Source organism: Talpa occidentalis, unplaced genomic scaffold (assembly GCF_014898055.3).
Source record: "Talpa occidentalis isolate TD23 unplaced genomic scaffold, MPIMG_talOcc4v2.1 talOcc4.12, whole genome shotgun sequence".
NCBI classification, from domain to species: Eukaryota; Metazoa; Chordata; class Mammalia; order Eulipotyphla; family Talpidae; genus Talpa; species Talpa occidentalis.
The window spans coordinates 86,085,704-86,102,712 of record NW_023601212.1 but is presented as its reverse complement, the minus strand read 5'-3'; the positions used below and the strand labels follow the sequence as shown (position 1 = coordinate 86,102,712).

The 17,009-nt window shown below is 51.7% G+C and overlaps 1 protein-coding gene across 1 annotated transcript; it reads right to left on the bottom strand.

The window, feature by feature from the left end:
* Positions 1-1,941: 1,941 nt before the first annotated feature.
* QPRT (quinolinate phosphoribosyltransferase) lies at positions 1,942-16,769 on the bottom strand. The gene is made up of 4 exons (XM_037504543.2): positions 16,624-16,769; positions 3,679-4,214; positions 2,994-3,125; positions 1,942-2,921 (listed from the first exon to the last, which is right to left on the bottom strand). Exons 1-4 carry the CDS (start codon positions 16,634-16,636, stop codon positions 2,703-2,705), a joined length of 900 nt encoding a protein of 299 aa, XP_037360440.1. The 5' UTR covers positions 16,637-16,769; the 3' UTR covers positions 1,942-2,702.
* Positions 16,770-17,009: the final 240 nt, after the last annotated feature.

The window sequence follows — 17,009 nt, the reverse complement described above, 5'->3', positions numbered from 1 at the left end:
GGCAACCCTCACCCCACCCCTACACCAGAATATAAACTCCGCGAGGACAGGGATTTTTGTCTGTCTACCCACTGCTGTCTATCTGGCATCTAGAATAGTGCACGCCACATAGTAGGCATTCAAGAACTATTAATCGAATGAGTGAATGACACTGATTTTGAACTCTACCCCACCATTTTATTGAGGTGTGATCCTAAGCAGCGCTCTTAACTTCATAAAGCCTGTTTCCTCACGGGCAAAACAAAGACTCTAACACCGTCCCACTATTATAGGACAGGAAGAGGGGCAGCCCAAAACCCCGCAAACCTGCCTGTTCTACATGGGTTCTGCCATCCGCCGCATCAACACAAAACATATGAGACTTTAATGGGAAGGAACTTTAATAAAACTAGGAAACAATACAGGAAAGGCAAAGAGTCTAGTTTCTAAATGAAGCATCCAGAGTTACCCGTCCCTCGTGGGTAAAAGTCCATCCATATGGGATTGGCCCAGAACAAGGCCCCAAAGCCTGCCACAAGTCTAAAGCATCTTCCTGTGGGGACCCACAGAAAAGGGTCAGAAACAACCAGACAAGCCCGGAAGGAAAAGAGCAAAATCAACATCAAGATAAAAGCTGCCATTGTCACCTCCCCACGGGTCTCACCCACATCTGTGTCACCCAGTCCACGACCAAAAGACAAGTGCAGTTTCTTCACGTGTCTCTAGGCTCCATGCGCCTCCTCCAGGTCTCCTTGCTCCATCCTGCTCCTTCCTCAGTCTCTTCTGCAGCTTCTCCTCTTCCTGCTCAGCTCCACCCTCCCTTGGGTGGGGCAGGGAACCTCCCCCTTTCCTGGGACCACCCTGTTACACCACCACCACCACCCACGTGCTTTACCTGAGGGAAAGGGACCTACACAGGCTGGGCGAGGGCCCTCCATGAATGTATGTTTGCTTCTCACTCTCCAGCAGCATCGACGATGCATTATATGCTGACAGCAGCCCCCATTTCAATAGACCATTTGCCTTAACAGGCATGGGCTTTCTGGGGCTTTCTGGGTGTTGGGCAGCCTGGGGAAGGGATCTAAGCTCAGTCCCAAATGACCAGCAGGGAGGAAGTGTGGCCAGACACACTGAGCAAAACTGGCTGAAGTCTTGAGATTCCTCTCCTGACATGCAAGCCTGTCTCCCACCCTTCAGCCACACCCAACTCTTCCTCCTGCCCTGAACCCATCAGGTTTCATCTGCCATCAGAACCTTTGCAGAGGTTGTTGCTTCCACGGGCAGTTCCCTGCCTCCACCACATTGTCACAACCAACATTCAAGCCCTCTGCTCCGGCCCCTTCCTGCTCCCCCTGCAGCCAGCTGCCCCAAGTGCATCTTCCTGCAGTGAACTCAGATCTGCTTATCTCACTTTCCAGCTTGAATCTCATTGTTCTAGGAACAGAGTCCAAGTCCTCTGACCTGCCATTTTGTGGTCTGGACCCAACCCAGTTCCTGGCCATCTTGCCTCTACTGATACCAGTTTCAAATCTTACACCAAACAGACCAAGATATTTCTTGCCTCTGAGCTTTACTCATGTCGTCTCTCTGCCCGGAAACCCATTCCCAGGTTTGTGCAAGGAAAACACGTGTTCTTTTTGCCTGCCCAGGATCCATTTCCTTTCCCTCTGGTGATGAAACCCCCTCCCAGCTCTCAGGTCTGGAGGTGCCTGTTGGGGTGACCTAGTTCTGAGTTAAAGGTGAGTGTGAGACACAACCTGGTAGGTTTCTTTTTTCTCTGGACTGCTGTGGTAGCAGCATCCCTTCTCCAGGCGAATGGCCCTCTACCCTTTGTCTTATTCCAACTTCTCCCATTTATTTTATTCATTTGTGTCCTGGAAACACTTGAGTTTGCACCCCCAGATTGCTTCCCCCATCCTCCCACTCCCCCACCTGTCAGGCTCTCCTGTCCTGACTTCCAGAAGTGCCCCCGGATCTATAGGGGTTCAGTTCTCCCTTTTCGGGTCTGAGGAGCTGGGGCTTTTTGTCGGGAGTTCCCTGGAGCAGGGAAGGCTGTCAGCTGAGAAGGTCTGTGTTCATGCTGGAGGAAGGACTATGGGACCCAGGGGCAGAGGGGTGGATTAGAGACAGGAATGAGGGGCACCTCTAGGCTGCCTCCTGTGGGGGCCGGCCCTTTGGCTCAGGGCCTCAGCAAAGGCAGGACCCAAGTTTGCCAGCATCTGCTGCTGGATGAATCTCCACTGTGCGCTCTGAGGCTGGCCCTGGCAAGCGCTCAGTGCTGTTTGGTGCATAAAGACAAAGGTCTTGATCTGTCTGGGAAGTAAACTCATTCTTGATCTGCCCCTGGCCAAAGGTGGCTGTTAGACAGTATCACTGCTTAAAGACACCTTGACTTCAGAGAAGGTCATATGAGGGGGAAAAAATGCATCACAGAAGAGATGAACTCTGGTAATTTCTAACATTTACTGAACACTTAACTATGTATTATCACTCCCCAATTCATACTGTTGCTCACTTGCTAGAACCATTTTACAGATTAGGGAACTGAGGTGAAGAGAGGTGAAGTCCGTCCTTGGAGGTCACATAGCAGCACATGGCAGAGACAGACTTCCACCCAGGCTAAAGCTGAGAAGCTCCTGTGGGCCCCTGGACCTAACAATGTGTGGCTGGGAGGGTCCCCAGCAAAGTGTGCTCTCCCACAGCCAGCATCCTCCACGTCCGTTTTAGGACCTGTGGGCATAAGGCACCGGAGTAGCACCTTCAGCAAACAGCTTGAGGGAGAAATCAAGGGCTGGGGCAGCCTGGGTCAGCATCCCCAAAGAGATGACATCGACATGGGGTCCACAGAACTGAGGGAGGTTGCTGAGTGTGATGCCCCCACTGGCTTCCACACCCACAGTTGGGAACCGGGCCTTCAGCGCCTGGGCAGTGGGGTGCAGCTCCTGTGGGGCACAAGTAGAGGGGAGATGAGAGTCCCCAATGTGGCCCCTTCCCAGAAGGCAGACCCCGCTCACCTCAGGCCTGAAGTTGTCCAGCAAGATGAAGTCCGCCCCTGCCTCAGCTGCCTCCAGGGCCTCCTGCAGGCTGCCGCACTCCACCTCCACCTTCAGGGTAAAGTTGGCGGCCTGCCGGGCCCCTCGCACCGCCTGTCAGACAGACCAGTGGGTGAGGGTGAGAGGGTGGCACCTGGCACAGGAGCATAGTGAGCTGGGACTGGTATTTAGAAAGCTCCAGATGGGTGAGGAACTTAGTTTAATGAGGAAACCAGGCACTGGGATGGTTTCTTTGTTATTAGATTCAACCACATGAAATAACCACTTGTGGGGGTCAAAAATGACCAATATCAGCAATATTCAGCATCTAGGACTGAGTCCAATTTCCCTCAGAATATGAAAACTGGAAAGGATCTTCAACAACATTTTTCCAGATGGGAAGCATGTCCAGGGCCTTGAGTCACCTGCCCTAGGACCCAGAACCCACCACACTGGGCTCCCCCACCTGGACCTTGGCGCTTGAACATCAGCCAAAGCAGCAGAACGGTGGGAAAGCAGCCACCGCTGATTTACACATGGAATCACTGAGGGGTCAGGTGTTTTGCACCCCCAGAATCCCATCCCTTTTTCTGGGGCGTGGCTAGCCACAGGGGGAAGGGCTGTGACTGGGCGAGGACAGGACCAGAGCAGGGATCAGGACACGCACCTTTTCCACACCACCGGCGGCCACCACGTGGTTGTCCTTCACCATCACCAGCCCCCCCAGGTCGTAGCGGTGGGGGGCGGCCCCGCCCACCAGGAGCCCGTACTTTTCCACCAGCCTGAAGCCCGGCGTTGTCTTTCTCGTGCCAGCCACATGTCCGGCCCAGCCGCTCCCTCTGGCGGCCTCCACGGCCGCCGCTGCAGCGCTGGCCACCCCACTGCAGCGCGCCAGCATGTTGAGGGCCACTCGCTCCCCCAGCAGCAGGCAGTGGGCAGGGCCCCTGACCTCTGCCACCTTGGCCACGGGCATCAGTTTTGATCCCTCGGGGAGGAACCAGGAGACCTGGCAGTTGACGTGGGCAAAGATGGCATCGAAGAAAGGCCTCCCAGCCAGGACGCCCGGCGACTTGGCCCACAGCGCCGCCTGCGAAGGAGCCGCCCCAGTGGCCAGGGCGGAGAGGTTGAGGCCCGGGCAGTCCTCTCGGAGCCAGGTGTCTGCCAGGGCTGCCAGAGTGGCGGGGGGGAGCAGGAGCGCCAGGCCTGGAAGGAGATGAGAACACAGTTCACATGTGGGCCGCCTCTCGGGCAGTCAGGGGTAATTGTCAGAATATTGAACAGGGCGGCAGACTGGGCCTTAGCCAATAGGGGTGAAGATGGGGGGGTGGACCCGCGGCCTGATAAGGGTGCCAGATGGAGCAAATAAAAATATAAGACATCTAGTTAGATTTAAATTTATGACATTCAGCATTATTTTTAGTACAAATATGTCCTCGGCACTACTTAGAAGATACTTATGCTTTAAAAAAATCATCTGTTGTTTATCTGAAATTCTAATTTAACTGTGTGTCCTATATTTTGTCTGGCAAATCTAGAGCTGGGTCAGCAACTACTTCCAGCTACAAGGGACGTGCATTGCACACCACCCGGAAGTCGCCCTGCAGCCGCTCCATTCGGCCTTGCAATGGGCACCTTACCCGCTGAAACCCCCAGCAGAACGTGAACTGTGTGTCTTTTTCAGTCACAGTCTGCTTGTTCTATGGCACCAAGTATTTTATTTTATTAAAAGAGTTATTTATTTATGCATACAGGAACTGGGGTACAAGCCAGAGGTGTGGGGTGAGAGGATTCACCAGACAGAAAGGGGAACAGAGCAGGTGGATTGACTGAAGCACACTGCTGAGGGGAGCAGCGGGAGAGACATGAGAGGTCTGCTGTGCCATGTGGGTCACCTTCCTGGCTGGGGATCGAACTCATGCTGCAGTGGCTGCAGATAGCTTCATAGTGCTTCGTCTTAACCCCTTGCGCCACCAGGGAGGCCCCAGCACCAAATATTTTAAAGCTGGGAGTTCGTCTTTTTACAGACGTGGAGAATGAGGACCAGAGAGGACAGGCAAATGGGATGAGGTCACACAGCAAACTGGCCGCAGAGTTGACCAACCAGCTCTGGGGGTCTTGGCTGTCTGTCCCTCCACCTTCGCCCTCTGACTGGAGACTCCTCCCACGGCTGGACAGTGAGGGAAGAGCACTGGGAAGTTGGGTTTGAGCCCTGGCTCTGCGAGACTCAGTTTCAAGAGCAAGGGCGAGTCCATTGCCTATAAAACAAGCGTCGGGGGACAGTGGGCTCTAAGCTCCGGACCCCTGGCGGAACCCTGCTGAGGGGCTGCCTGCAGGGGCCGAGCTCAGGCACGGTGCAACACTGCCATCTGTCGGCCCAGAGAAGACCTGCAGCGCATGGGCGCGCGCCGCAGATGCACTAGCTTCCCCGCGGAGGGGGAACAATTAGACAGCCTGGGGGGAGGGGTAGTTTTCGTTTGCTTTGGTTACCCCACTTTAGCACCAAAATTTGGTTAAGGCTAGACTTTCTGGTCTGCTCCACTCTGAGAAGCACGTTCTTCTTGTCCGGCCCCTCAACACCCCAAAGCCAAGCAGCCTATCTTCACACCCATCTCTCAGCCACAGTTGTCAGGGATTGCACTTGGTGCTCTTCCCCAAGTCCCATGCCACCGCCGCCCCACTTGGCTTCCCTCCCTCAGTCAGAGGCAGCTGTGCCCTCGCTGCGTGCTGGGAACATAGTTAAAAGACAAAGACATCGTCCCCATTCTGGAGTCATGGTGCAGTCAGGCAAAAGGCCTGCATGAGACCAGAGGCAGGGCCCACTCTGTTCAGAGCTGGTACAGTGTTATTTGCTTTTTAAAGCTAATATGAATCCTTCAACTGATGGATATTTGTAGGATAAATGAACTTGGTCAGGCTTTTACTCCACTAGCCTCTGTGGCTGTCACCCGTGACCTTAATGGTGTTGATGCAGAAGGGGCTTGGGAGGTGGGTGTAGGGCATGCGGGCCTGATTGTGGACACCTGGAGTATGGTATGGGCATGCGTAAGTGTGCACACCTGAGCCTAGAGGCTGAAGCTATAAGGGCAGCATCACTCAGAGACAGGACTAGCTATATCAGAACGGCTATGAGAGGACAAGGCCCTGAATGAACACCAGAGATAGTCCAAAGAGAAAGAGTATAGATTCTGTTGGGGCTGCCAGCCTCCTGGCCATCCCCCCCCCCCCCGCCCTTGGCTGCCCTGCCTCGCCAGCCTGCGGGTTTGCCCCACAACAATTGGCATAGAAGGAACATTAGAGCCTGAAAAAGCCGCTGAGGTCTCTAGGAGTCTCCTTTATCCATCTTCCTGAATCAATAGATTGGGAAGACCCGAATGTATTGATACATCCGTCTGCCCTGGGCTTGCTGGCACTACAACAAACTGGTGCATCTACTCGTGAATTAAAAAAAAAGGAACCAACTCCTGATATATGCAATAGGGATGTATCTCAAGTGTATTATTCTAAGAAGCCAGATTCAAATGGCAATTTGAGTCCACCCATATGACATTCTGGAAGAAGCAAACTGACAGCAACAAAGAACAGATCAGTGGTGGGGGTGGGACTGACCACATGGGGCAATGCCAGGGAGTTTTTGGATGTGACTGAACTATTGCCAGTGACAGTGGCACCTGCCAGTTTGTCAAGACTCAAAAAAGAGGTGAATTTTACTATCTGTAATGAAACCTGACTTTAAAATAAAACAATGATGGGCCTCCCTGATGGTGCAAGGGGTTAAGACGCAGCCTATAAAGCTATCCACAGCCACTGCAGCATGAGTTCGATCCCCAAGCCTGCCAGGGAGAAACCCATATGGCACAGCAGAGGTCTGCTGACTCACCCACTGCTCCCCTCAGCAGTGTACTTCAGTCAATCTGCCTATTCTGTTTCCCACTCTGTCTCTGGTGAATCCTCTCACCCTCCCATACCTCTGGCCTGTACCCCAGCTCTTGTATGCATAAATAAATAAATCTTTAAAAAAATAAAAATAAAACAATCAGTCCATTTGGGTGGAGCCTTCTGCTCAAACCCTTACATTCAGTGTACTATTTTCACCGCTTTTGGCTTCCTTACATTTCTCATTTTCTTTTGACAAGTCCTCATTGAGCACCTGCTCTGGGTGGCAGAGTAGGTGTTTTTCTCTTAGTTCTCAGGCTTCAGCCTATGCTGTTCCAGGTGTTGCCTCTGCCCAGATATCCCTTCCCCGACCCCACCCTTAGGCTCTCCCTTCACCTGTCAGTCCTCTTTCATGTCTTCTCTTAGATATCACTTCAGAAGGGGCTCTCACAGATCCCCCTAAACCAGGTCATATGCCCCCTACCTATTCTTACCTATCATCAAACTCTACTTTTCCTTTCTGGATACCAAGATATTTCTTTCTTTCTTTCTTTCTTTTTTGCTTGCTAATACTTTATTATTTTATTTTATATATTTTCTACGTCATTTTCATTTTTGCACAATGTATGCGAAACCAAGATATTTCTGTCAAGAGAGTTTTCTGCTGTAGTGCCTAGCACAAGTGCAAATGTGCTGCTTTTAGATTAAAAAAAAAAAAGGTCACACACTGGCTATTGTTTTGCTTAGTACTAAGTGCTCAGTGATGCTGATCCCATCAGAGAGGTCACAGGGCCGAGTGAATCAGGGCCGGGCTCTGGGGCTACATGGCCTGGGTTCCAACAGTTTCAACCACTTTCCTCTAAGTAATCTTGGGCAAGTGATTCAGTCTCTTAAGAACCTTGGATCCCTTGTGCAGAAAGGGGAAACTGAATATAATAACCACCTTAGGGGTGTTATGAAAATCAAGCGAGTTAATATTTGCAGTTTGCTCAGAAAACATTGTCTGGCACGTATCAGGTGTGTTCGCTAAAGGAATGACTGAAACGTTTACCAAGGGTCATGGGAGCACAGAGGAAGAGATGACTCGGGGGTCCCTAAGGAAGGGGGAGGCTGTTTCAGTGACTTTAAAGGATGAGTCATGTTTACCAGTCAGAGGTGGGGGGGGCAGTAGGGGTGGGGGCGGCCAGACCATTTGGACTATAAGAGCAGGGGTTTGAGGCTCAAAAGCAAGAAAATAAACAGAGTAGGATCCACAGGAGAAAGGCAGGAGTGAAGAAAGACAAAACTAGGTGCTGGCTGAATGTGGGCAGACCCGAGGGCTGTCACAGAATTGTAACCAAGGGGATGCATGTTATGATCACAGTTTTGCTCCACAAGGGCCATTTCAGCCACAACTGGGGATGGGTTGCAAGACAGAGGAGGCTGAGGGGATTGGCCAGACAACGTGATAACACCTGAGCCTGGGTAGTAACCACAGAAATAGTGAGCAGGGGCAAGTGTGGGTTATTTTCCAGGTAGAATCTACCCAGATTAGCAGTTAATGAGCTGTAGATGCATGAGATCCTGTCCCCAGTAGCTGAAAACTGACATAAGTTGTGCAAGAAGAGTAGGCTGGGTGGAGGACAGGGCCAGCAGAAGGCAGTGGGCTGCACTGCCTGCGTGCTTGTGGGGCCAGGCCTGGCCACCAAGTTTCTTACACCCTCTCCTCTGAAACTCACCACAGGAAACTGTTCCCATTTTACAAGTACTGGGCCAGGCTTTCCAGAAGTTTCCTAAATCATGCCCTGGGGACACAGCATGTAAGCAACAGGGCCTGGGAAGAAATTACTTTGTTTTTGCAGATTTTGAGAGGCCAGAGGAGCTGTGGGTGGCCACATCCAGACAGTGGTTAGGAGAATGATTCTGGAGTTCAGAAGAGATACTGCTGGCCAGAGGAGATTTTGGAGCCACCAGTTACACAGGTGGTGACTGAGCACAGCAGGGGGTGAGATCCCTGGGGCAGATAAGAAGAGTAGGACCCTGGGAAACATCAGTATTCGAAGGACATGCAGTGGCATGGCCATCAAAAAGAAAAGCAGCACCAGGAGGGAGTGGGTATCTGGAAGTCCCCAGAAGTCCCCAGAAGTAGAGTGTGAGCAGAAGCAAACAGAAGGAAGACTGAAGTGGGCATCGGACTTAGCAACAGGGAAGCTGTGGCTGGAGTGTCTCAGAGCTGGTGGTGAGGTGGGCAGCTGTGGGGTCACACTCAAGGAGTGCGTGGGAGTTGAGGAAGCAGAGGCAGGGTGTGGACAACCCCTCTTAGGAGAAGTGGAGAACTTAGCAGCCTCCCCTGGGCTGCGTATGGACATCACCTGGAGAGCTTTTCAGTCACTGCTACTCTGGCCCATTCCAGACCAGCCAAATCAGGATCTTTGTTGTGGGGGGGGGGGCGGTTCCCCAGGCATCCAGGTTTGGGATGAGCCTCCCATCCCCATCCCCTGCCAACTGAGACTTAGATGCAAGTGAAGATTAAGACTCTATGTTCAAGGCCTCCCTGGTGGAGCAGGCGGTTGAGCACTGCACTGTGAAGCTGTCTGCAGCCTCTGCAGCGCAGGTTTAATCCTGGCCGGCCGGCAAGAATCCCACATGGCACAGCAGACCTCATCTGTCTAGCCCACTGCTCCCCTCAGCAGTGTATTTCGTCAGTCTGCCTGTTCTGTTACCCGCTCTGTCTGTAGTGAATCCTCTCACCCTCCTGCGCATCTGGCCTGCACCCGGGTTCTTGTTTAAAAATAAAAAACAAACCTTTAAAAAAAAAAAAGAATTGATGTTCACACAATTCTATGAGAGCTTCAGAAAAGGCAAAGGGAGAGAGGCCGACACCAGCAGTGGTTGAATGCTGAATGAGAACTTAACTGAGATCTTACTGAAGTGATGGAAATGGCCTGATGATGGCTCCCCAAGTTAGTAAATTTGCTGAAAATTATTTCACTGGCTGCTGAAACAAACCAGAACCCACATGCTGCTGAGAAGCAGAAACCACTTTGCAGCCGGTGAATTGGAGGACGGGGCATCGCGCAGGGAAAGCCCACAGCACAGAGAGATGGCCAGGGAGCTCAACCAGCGCACGTTCATGGAAACAGCTGATGGGGGCAGACTCCTGGCTGCACCCACTAATTTACAAAGAAGCCAGACACACAGGAATGTGCCCAAGGGTTCATGGGACACAGTTGCACGATTCGACCATGGGAAAGTCAACCAAAAGATAAGTTCATTTCTCCAACAAATACACTGCAAGGAAAACAAGGGATGAAAAGAATTTAAAAACACTGGGCCTCCCCAGTGGCGCAGTGGTTGAGCGCTGGGTTGCGAAGCTGCCCGCAGCCTCTGCAGCACCAGTTCGATCACTGGATGCTCCCCGGCCACTGGAGGAGGGTCCCACATGGCGCGCAGACCTCTCCTGCCTCCCGCTGCTCCCCTCAGCAGTGTGCTTCGGTCCTTCTGCCTGCTCTGCTCCCCGCTCTGGCTCTGGTGAATTCTCTCACCCTCCCGCGCTTCTGACTGTACCCGTGCATGTATAAATAAAATAAATAAATAAATAAAGCTTAAAAAAAAATTAAAAAACACTAACTGTAAGATAAATGAGTTTAAAATCTGGCTTTTTTCCACCCTCCTCCCTTCCCCATCAGCATCCAGCACTGGCAACTGTGGTCTTGCCCGCACACATGTAATTATGGGCACCTGGACCAAGAGCAGGGGGCGAGCATATACTTACAAGGGGATGCCTGTGCCGAGGGGGAGGGGATTTAAGGGTGGCACGACTCTGAGGACAGACGAGAGGAGGGAGCCAGAGAAATGCTGAGGAGAAAGTGGGTCTGTCCCCTGACTCAGCACTAAAGGCCTGTAAAAATCTACCAGAGTCGCCAAAATTCTCTTTTCCCTTAGGAGAACTGGCAGTGAACCTGCCCGGCCTGGGATGGCTGCAAAACACTAACCTATCACAACCTATGGCTCTTATTTGAATCCTAATTCAAGCTAATTGAAATGCAATTAAGACATTTATGAAACAATTGAAAATCTGGATTGATTAGATATTGGATAACTTTCAGAAATTTTTAAAAATATGCTTGTGATTGTCCTATTGTCACAAAAAGAAAAGTCTATCTCTTAGAATATAATTTAAAAAAAAATAATAAAATGCTGAGATGTTCACATATGAAAAGATTTGCCAGCCAGTTTTACACTAGGGTCATCCTGGAAGGGAGGCAGTGGAAGGGGTGTGGGTGGGGTTGCACTGGCCGAAGGCTGATACTCCTGAGGCTGGGTGATGGGTACATGAAGGTTCATCAGACTTCCCTGTCTGCTCTTGTGTAGGCTTAAAATTCTTCATAACCAAAAGCCAAAACAGATCAAGAAGGAAAGAAAAGAGAGAGACAAGGAAAGCTATTTTAGGATGGCTTGGGCACTGTTCTCAATCCTGGCTGCACCACTGAATCATCTGGTGGCTTTGCTGAATCATCTGGTGGCTTTGCACGGGGTTAGACCCTCCCGCCCCAGCCCCAGAGATGCTGCTAGTGTAACAGGGTGGTCCCCAGGAAAGGGGGAGGTTCCCTGCCCTTCCCTTTCCTGGGGACCACCCTGTTACACTAGGACTGGTCTGGAATGTGGTCACATGACTTCAATTTGAGGCAGAGCTGAGCTTCTGGACACCGGCCATACACTGGTGTCTACCACACGTAGACACTTCCCACACATTGTCACAAATCTCCAACGTGTCATTTGTATGTACAGATGGAGAACGAAGCCTCAGAAGCGTTAAGGGAAGTTACCTGAAGAGCAGAGCTAGAAAACTACCAAGGTGGGCCCTGGTCTCCCTTCTCCACGAGGGTGCTCTTACTAGCCCCTCCCCCCTGCCTCCGCCCTGGGGGCCACTCTCCTGCCTCCTTGGAGGTCAGTTGTTCCCGCTGCCTTTGTAGGGGCATAATATTACACGGATCGTTGTTCCTGAGAAGTAATCAAGTGTGTCTGGTTTTCTTCAGGCCTGACTCTCTCAAGCATTTCCAACAAAAGGGATTCCTGCTGGGAGCTTTGAAAATACAGGCTCTCCTAATTAGCAGCTGTTCCTGAAAGGAACTTCAGGGGGTGGGGGGTGCTGTTTTTGCAGCTGCAGGAGGAGTTTTCCACGAAGCTGCTACACAGAGGGGACAGCTGTGCTGCCCGTGCCCTCCTTGCCTTGTTCTGAGTCAAGCGCCCTCAGCACGCCTGCCCTTCAGAGATTTGCATTTTATCCTGTGGGCTGTAATCTGACCTCTTAAGGCAATGCCTTCTTAATTCTTTCTCCAGAGTTTTGTTAAAATTGTCTTTGAAGGAAACCAAAGCATCTGGGGATATTTCCTACTCCTCTCTCTTTACAAATAATGTAGAGAGACACTGATAAACTGATGCCTTTGACAGAAAAATGAAGACTTCCCCACCGGCACTTATTTATGGCTCTACTCTGCCTTGACTGATTTTTGCTATTTGTTTCTACGTCATCCTAACTAGACAGGGGTTTGTTCGTGCCGGGAGGCATGACACCAGAATCAGCACTCTGTCCTTCCTCTTCCCTTCAATCATCTAAGTTGTTTGTGCGTTTGATGGGCACAAAGGCGGCTCTGGGGATGCACCTAAAATAACATAAGTTGTCTTTGTTCTTCATTTTATGAGCAATGATACAGCTTACGTTTGTAGCAACAGCGGTTTTAAATGTGACTGACATTAGCCCTGGCCAAGGAGTGATGGTTTTCCCCAATTTACAGGGGAAAATTAACTTAAAAATATAGATATTGACATTTTTATTTATTTTTATTTTTATTTTTTTAAAGACAGTTTTTTTTTTTTAAAGATTTATTTATTTATTTATACATGCACTGGGTACAGTCAGAAGCGCGGGAGGGTGAGAGAATTCACCAGAGCCAGAGCGGGGAGCAGAGCAGGCAGAAGGACCGAAGTACACTGCTGAGGGGAGCAGCGGTCGGCAGGGGAGGTCTGCGCGCCATGTGGGACCTGCCTCCCGTGGCCGGGGAGTAGCTGGGGATTGAACCAACGCTTTAGAGGCTGAGGGCAGCTTTCCAGCTCAGCGCTCAGCCGCTGCGCCACCGGGGAGGCCTGATATTGACATTTTTATTTTTTTATTTATTTTTTTTTTAATAGAGGCATGTTTTATTTATTTATTTGTTTGTTTGTTTTGTTTATACATGCACTGAGTACAGTCAGAAGCGCGGGAGGGTGAGAGAATTCACCAGAGCCAGAGCGGGGAGCAGAGCAGGCAGAAGGACTGAAGTACACTGCTGAGGGGAGCAGCGGGCGGCAGGAGAGGTCTGCGCGCCATGTGGGACCCTCCTCTGGTGGCCGGGGAGCAGCCGGGGATCGAACCTGCACCACAGAGGCCGGGCAGTTTCGCAACCCAGCGCTCAACCGCTGCGCCACCGGGGAGGCCCTGATATTGACATTTTTAAAAAAGCTTGCCTTTTTAAGTTTTTCTTAAAACTCTGGGGCCTGCTCCATTGCTGTCTAATGGAATATAGAATGAGGTCCTAAATAGAATAATTACAGCCCTTTGACAGGCTTTCCCAGGCACTGCTGCAAGCATTTACCCCCTCTCTGGGTGTGGGGTGCAGCTTCTTCCAAGTATTAACACATTTTCTTTTCTTTTCTTTTAAAGATTGATTTATTTATTTATACAAGCACTGGGTACAGTTAGAAGCACAGGAGGGTGAGAGAATTCACCAGAGCCAGAGTGGAGAGCAGAACAGGCAGACTGATGAAGTACACTGCTGAGGGGAGCAGCAGGCGGCATAAGAGGTCTGCGCGCCATGTGGGACTCTCACCCAGCAGCCGGGGATCAAACCGGTATTGCAGAGGCTGCGGGCAGCTTCGCAACCCAGCGCTCAACTGCTGCGCCACTGGGGAGGCCCTAATTTTCTTTTTTTAATAATCTATGTATATATTTTTTACATCATTGTTCATTTTTTTAAAACACATTTAATTTTCACATCACCTCTACAAGGTAGTAATATTATTAACCCCATTTTACAGATAAGGAAAGTGAGGCCCTGGAAGGGCAGGTAACTTGCCTAGGTTCACATAGCGGGGAAGTGTGGAATCAGGGTCATAAACCAGCAGGCTTGTTCCAGGGTCTGTTGCTCGCTTCCCCCACCTTAACCACACTGCCATTTAATCCAGCACAAAATTGTATTTTTTAGTTAGTATATGTTTACTGTCAACACCGGGTTCTGCTGCCACACCCAGGGTCACAGCTCTGTCCCTGGTGTGTCGGAAACTGCCCAAATTGGGAGTTGGGAGACTGCGCTCAGCTCCTGGCCCCATCGCCTGCCTGGTGGGAGACCTCGGCCATTTGCTAACCTCTGAGAATCAATTTCATGAGGAAATCGCAGGCTGTGATGAGGAGAGAAGAGCTGATTCACAGATAGTGCCTGCCCGAGTGCCTTCCAACCCAGGGTCTGTCTCTGGCACTTTGTCCTTCCATCTCTTTATTTGTTGATCCATTTGGCAAACACCAGGTGGAGACAGAGGCTGGCTAGAACTTCCAGATAAATGTATTTCTTTCCCTTTCTCTCCCTAGATAACAGAAGTGATCTCCAAATAGTGCCAGACTTGCTAGCCCTGGCCGAGAGGTAAAACAATGCACAGAGCTTCAGGAGGGGATGAGCTGTTGCTGTACTATGAGGGCAGTAAGAGGGGGCTCCAAAGGTCTCTGGGCCAGATGGACACTGGACAATGACAGGGAGACTTGCCAGGGGGAGAGCAGAGAGCAAGGCCTGGCAAGGAGAGGAGGCGTGGGGCACACCCAAGTGGAGGTGCACAATTTTGGCGCCTAGAGAGCAGCAAAGGAGGGTGACTTGTAGCTGGGGCCAGACCAGCAGGCCTTGAATGACAGGAAAGTGTTAAGGTTTTATTCAATAGACCTTGGGAAAACAACTAAGACTTTAGATCAGTAGTCATATGATCCCCAAAAAGGCAGCTTAAAGTTTAAATATTTTAATTGTGCCTAGAATTCTTGAAAGATTCAGGTGGGGAGGCTGCTGCAAAAGCCTGAGCAAGAGACAGTGAGGCAGAAAGAAGTATAGCGGGAGGCCAGCCCGCTCCAAGAGGTGAGGAAACGTGCCTGGCCTCCTGCACCCCCAGCCTGGCCTGACTCGGCCCAGTCCTGCATTGGCCTGAGTCCAACTGCTGCCTTTGCACTCCAGCCTGGCACCTACTCTGCCCCAACTCTGTCCGCGCCCCTTCTTTGCTCCACCTTCCCAGCTTTTGCCTCACCCCCTTGACTTGTCCACTCCCTCCTGGCTAAATGCCCAGGGGTGAGTGACATCAGCACCAACCCCACGAGCTAGGTCAGTTAAACATCAGGTATTGTCACCCTGAAGGCAGTGATGCAAAGAAAGACCCCACAGGGCTGCTCTCCCAGGGGGAGGTGGGAAGAGTCCCAGGTGATGCAACAGAGGTAAGTCCATAGGATGTGGCAACTGTTTGGATATTGGGGTGCTAGAAGTCGAAGGGGACCCTGAGGTTTCCAGGAAGGTGGTGAGGCACAAAAAGAAATGGACACATCCGTAAGAAGAGCTGGTGGAGGGAGAGACTGAGCCTGACACGCCAGGGAGTTGTCACAGAGGCAGAGATGGACACAGAGTTTCCCCCAAAACGGTCCTGGAACCTCGGGAGGGCTCAGAATGTGAAGAATCGACAAGACCACCAGCATGACCACCGGCACGTGACCGTGTGCCAGGCACTTTGCGCGCCTCATCTCACATATTCCTCACCACAGCCCAGGGAAGGTACTGTCCTGCCTTGTCGATGAGCAAACCCAGGCACAGTGAGGCTAAGCTCGCTGCCCAGGCCACACAGCTGGCAGGTGCAGACTGGACCCGAGTCCAGGCTCTGACTTTGAGTTCATCTCTAACTCATTTCTGGACTCCCCAAGAGCAGGTTCTACGACCGAATCAGAAAGGCTGGGTGTTGGGGGCCAGCAGAAGCCCCAAACCAGGGAGGGAGGTCAGAGTTGGGGCAGGTGAAGTCCAGAGAGGAGAAAGTGAAATGCAGAGCGCTCCATGCAGGGCCTCTGTGCTGCAGGCACTGGCCAGGTCTCCCGTGTCAAGCCAGTTGCCCTCTGCTGCTCACAGCCTGGTCTGGGGAGCAGGAACTGGATGTCATTAAACAGATGCAAGAAGCCAGCTGACTTGCCCAAGGCCTGTTTCTGGTACAGTCCAGATTCAAACAGGACACTCGACTCCAGAGCCTGACATTCGGCACCAGCCTGAGACATCAACCCCCTCTCATGGCAGGAATCACGGGACTCCAGCCCCCTGCCCCCACCCTGCAGCAGAGGATAGGACTTTGCCTCCATTCCTCTCTGGAGCAGCTGGTGAGGGGCAAAGTCCAGAGCTATTCCCCTCCAGCCTCCCCCTACTCACCTCCTTAGCCCCCAGGATACAATGTCTCCTCCGGGCCACCCCAGCTTTTCCAGGGACTTCAGAGCTTTCCTCCCAAAAGCTTATTGGGGACCCAACATAGGAGAAAGAAGAGCAAGTGGAGGGCTTTGGGAGGCAGGAAAGAGTGCTTGGGGTTCAAGGAGGTTGGAGCGAGATGGGGGTTGGGAGGAGACTTGAGATTTCAGCGTAAATAAGGGACTAGGATAAATTGAGACTAGGGGAGAAGGGGCTGGTGATGCAGGGGACGGGAGAGAGATCAGCATCTTCTTTACCTTCAGGGTCCATGACCGCTGGGAGCTGCAGGGTGGTGTGTCCACTTCTTAGACCTGGGGTTCTGAGATCCCGGAGGTCAGGGTGGGGCTGCCAGAGGCAGCGGGAGGAGGGGCTGGCCAGCTGCCTTGTCAGCCTTTCCCAGTGGCTCTGGGCCTCCCTCCTGCCCTCCTCCAGGACCCCTGGGGCCGTACATACCTCTGTCTGCTTTCCACACTCAGAGGAGGAGCTCTCCCTTGCGTAACTCAGAAGGCCTCTCCTCCCTGAACTGAAAACCTGTTCTTTCCACACGCCAGAGGCTGTGAGTGGAAGGATGTGCCCCCCTGAGCTGCAGGCCTGGCTGTGTGCTGCAGGCCTGCCTGTGTGCTTCAGAGAAAGAAGTGGGAGA

Excerpts from the sequence above, each read along its gene's own strand:
- QPRT (XM_037504543.2), bottom strand. Across the intron at positions 3,126-3,678 it reads CCGCCGGTGGTGTGGAAAAG|GCGGTGCGAGGGGCCCGGCA; the intron begins GTGCGTGTCCTG and ends TCTGTCTGACAG. Across the intron at positions 2,922-2,993 it reads TGGACAACTTCAGGCCTGAG|GAGCTGCACCCCACTGCCCA; the intron begins GTGAGCGGGGTC and ends TGTGCCCCACAG.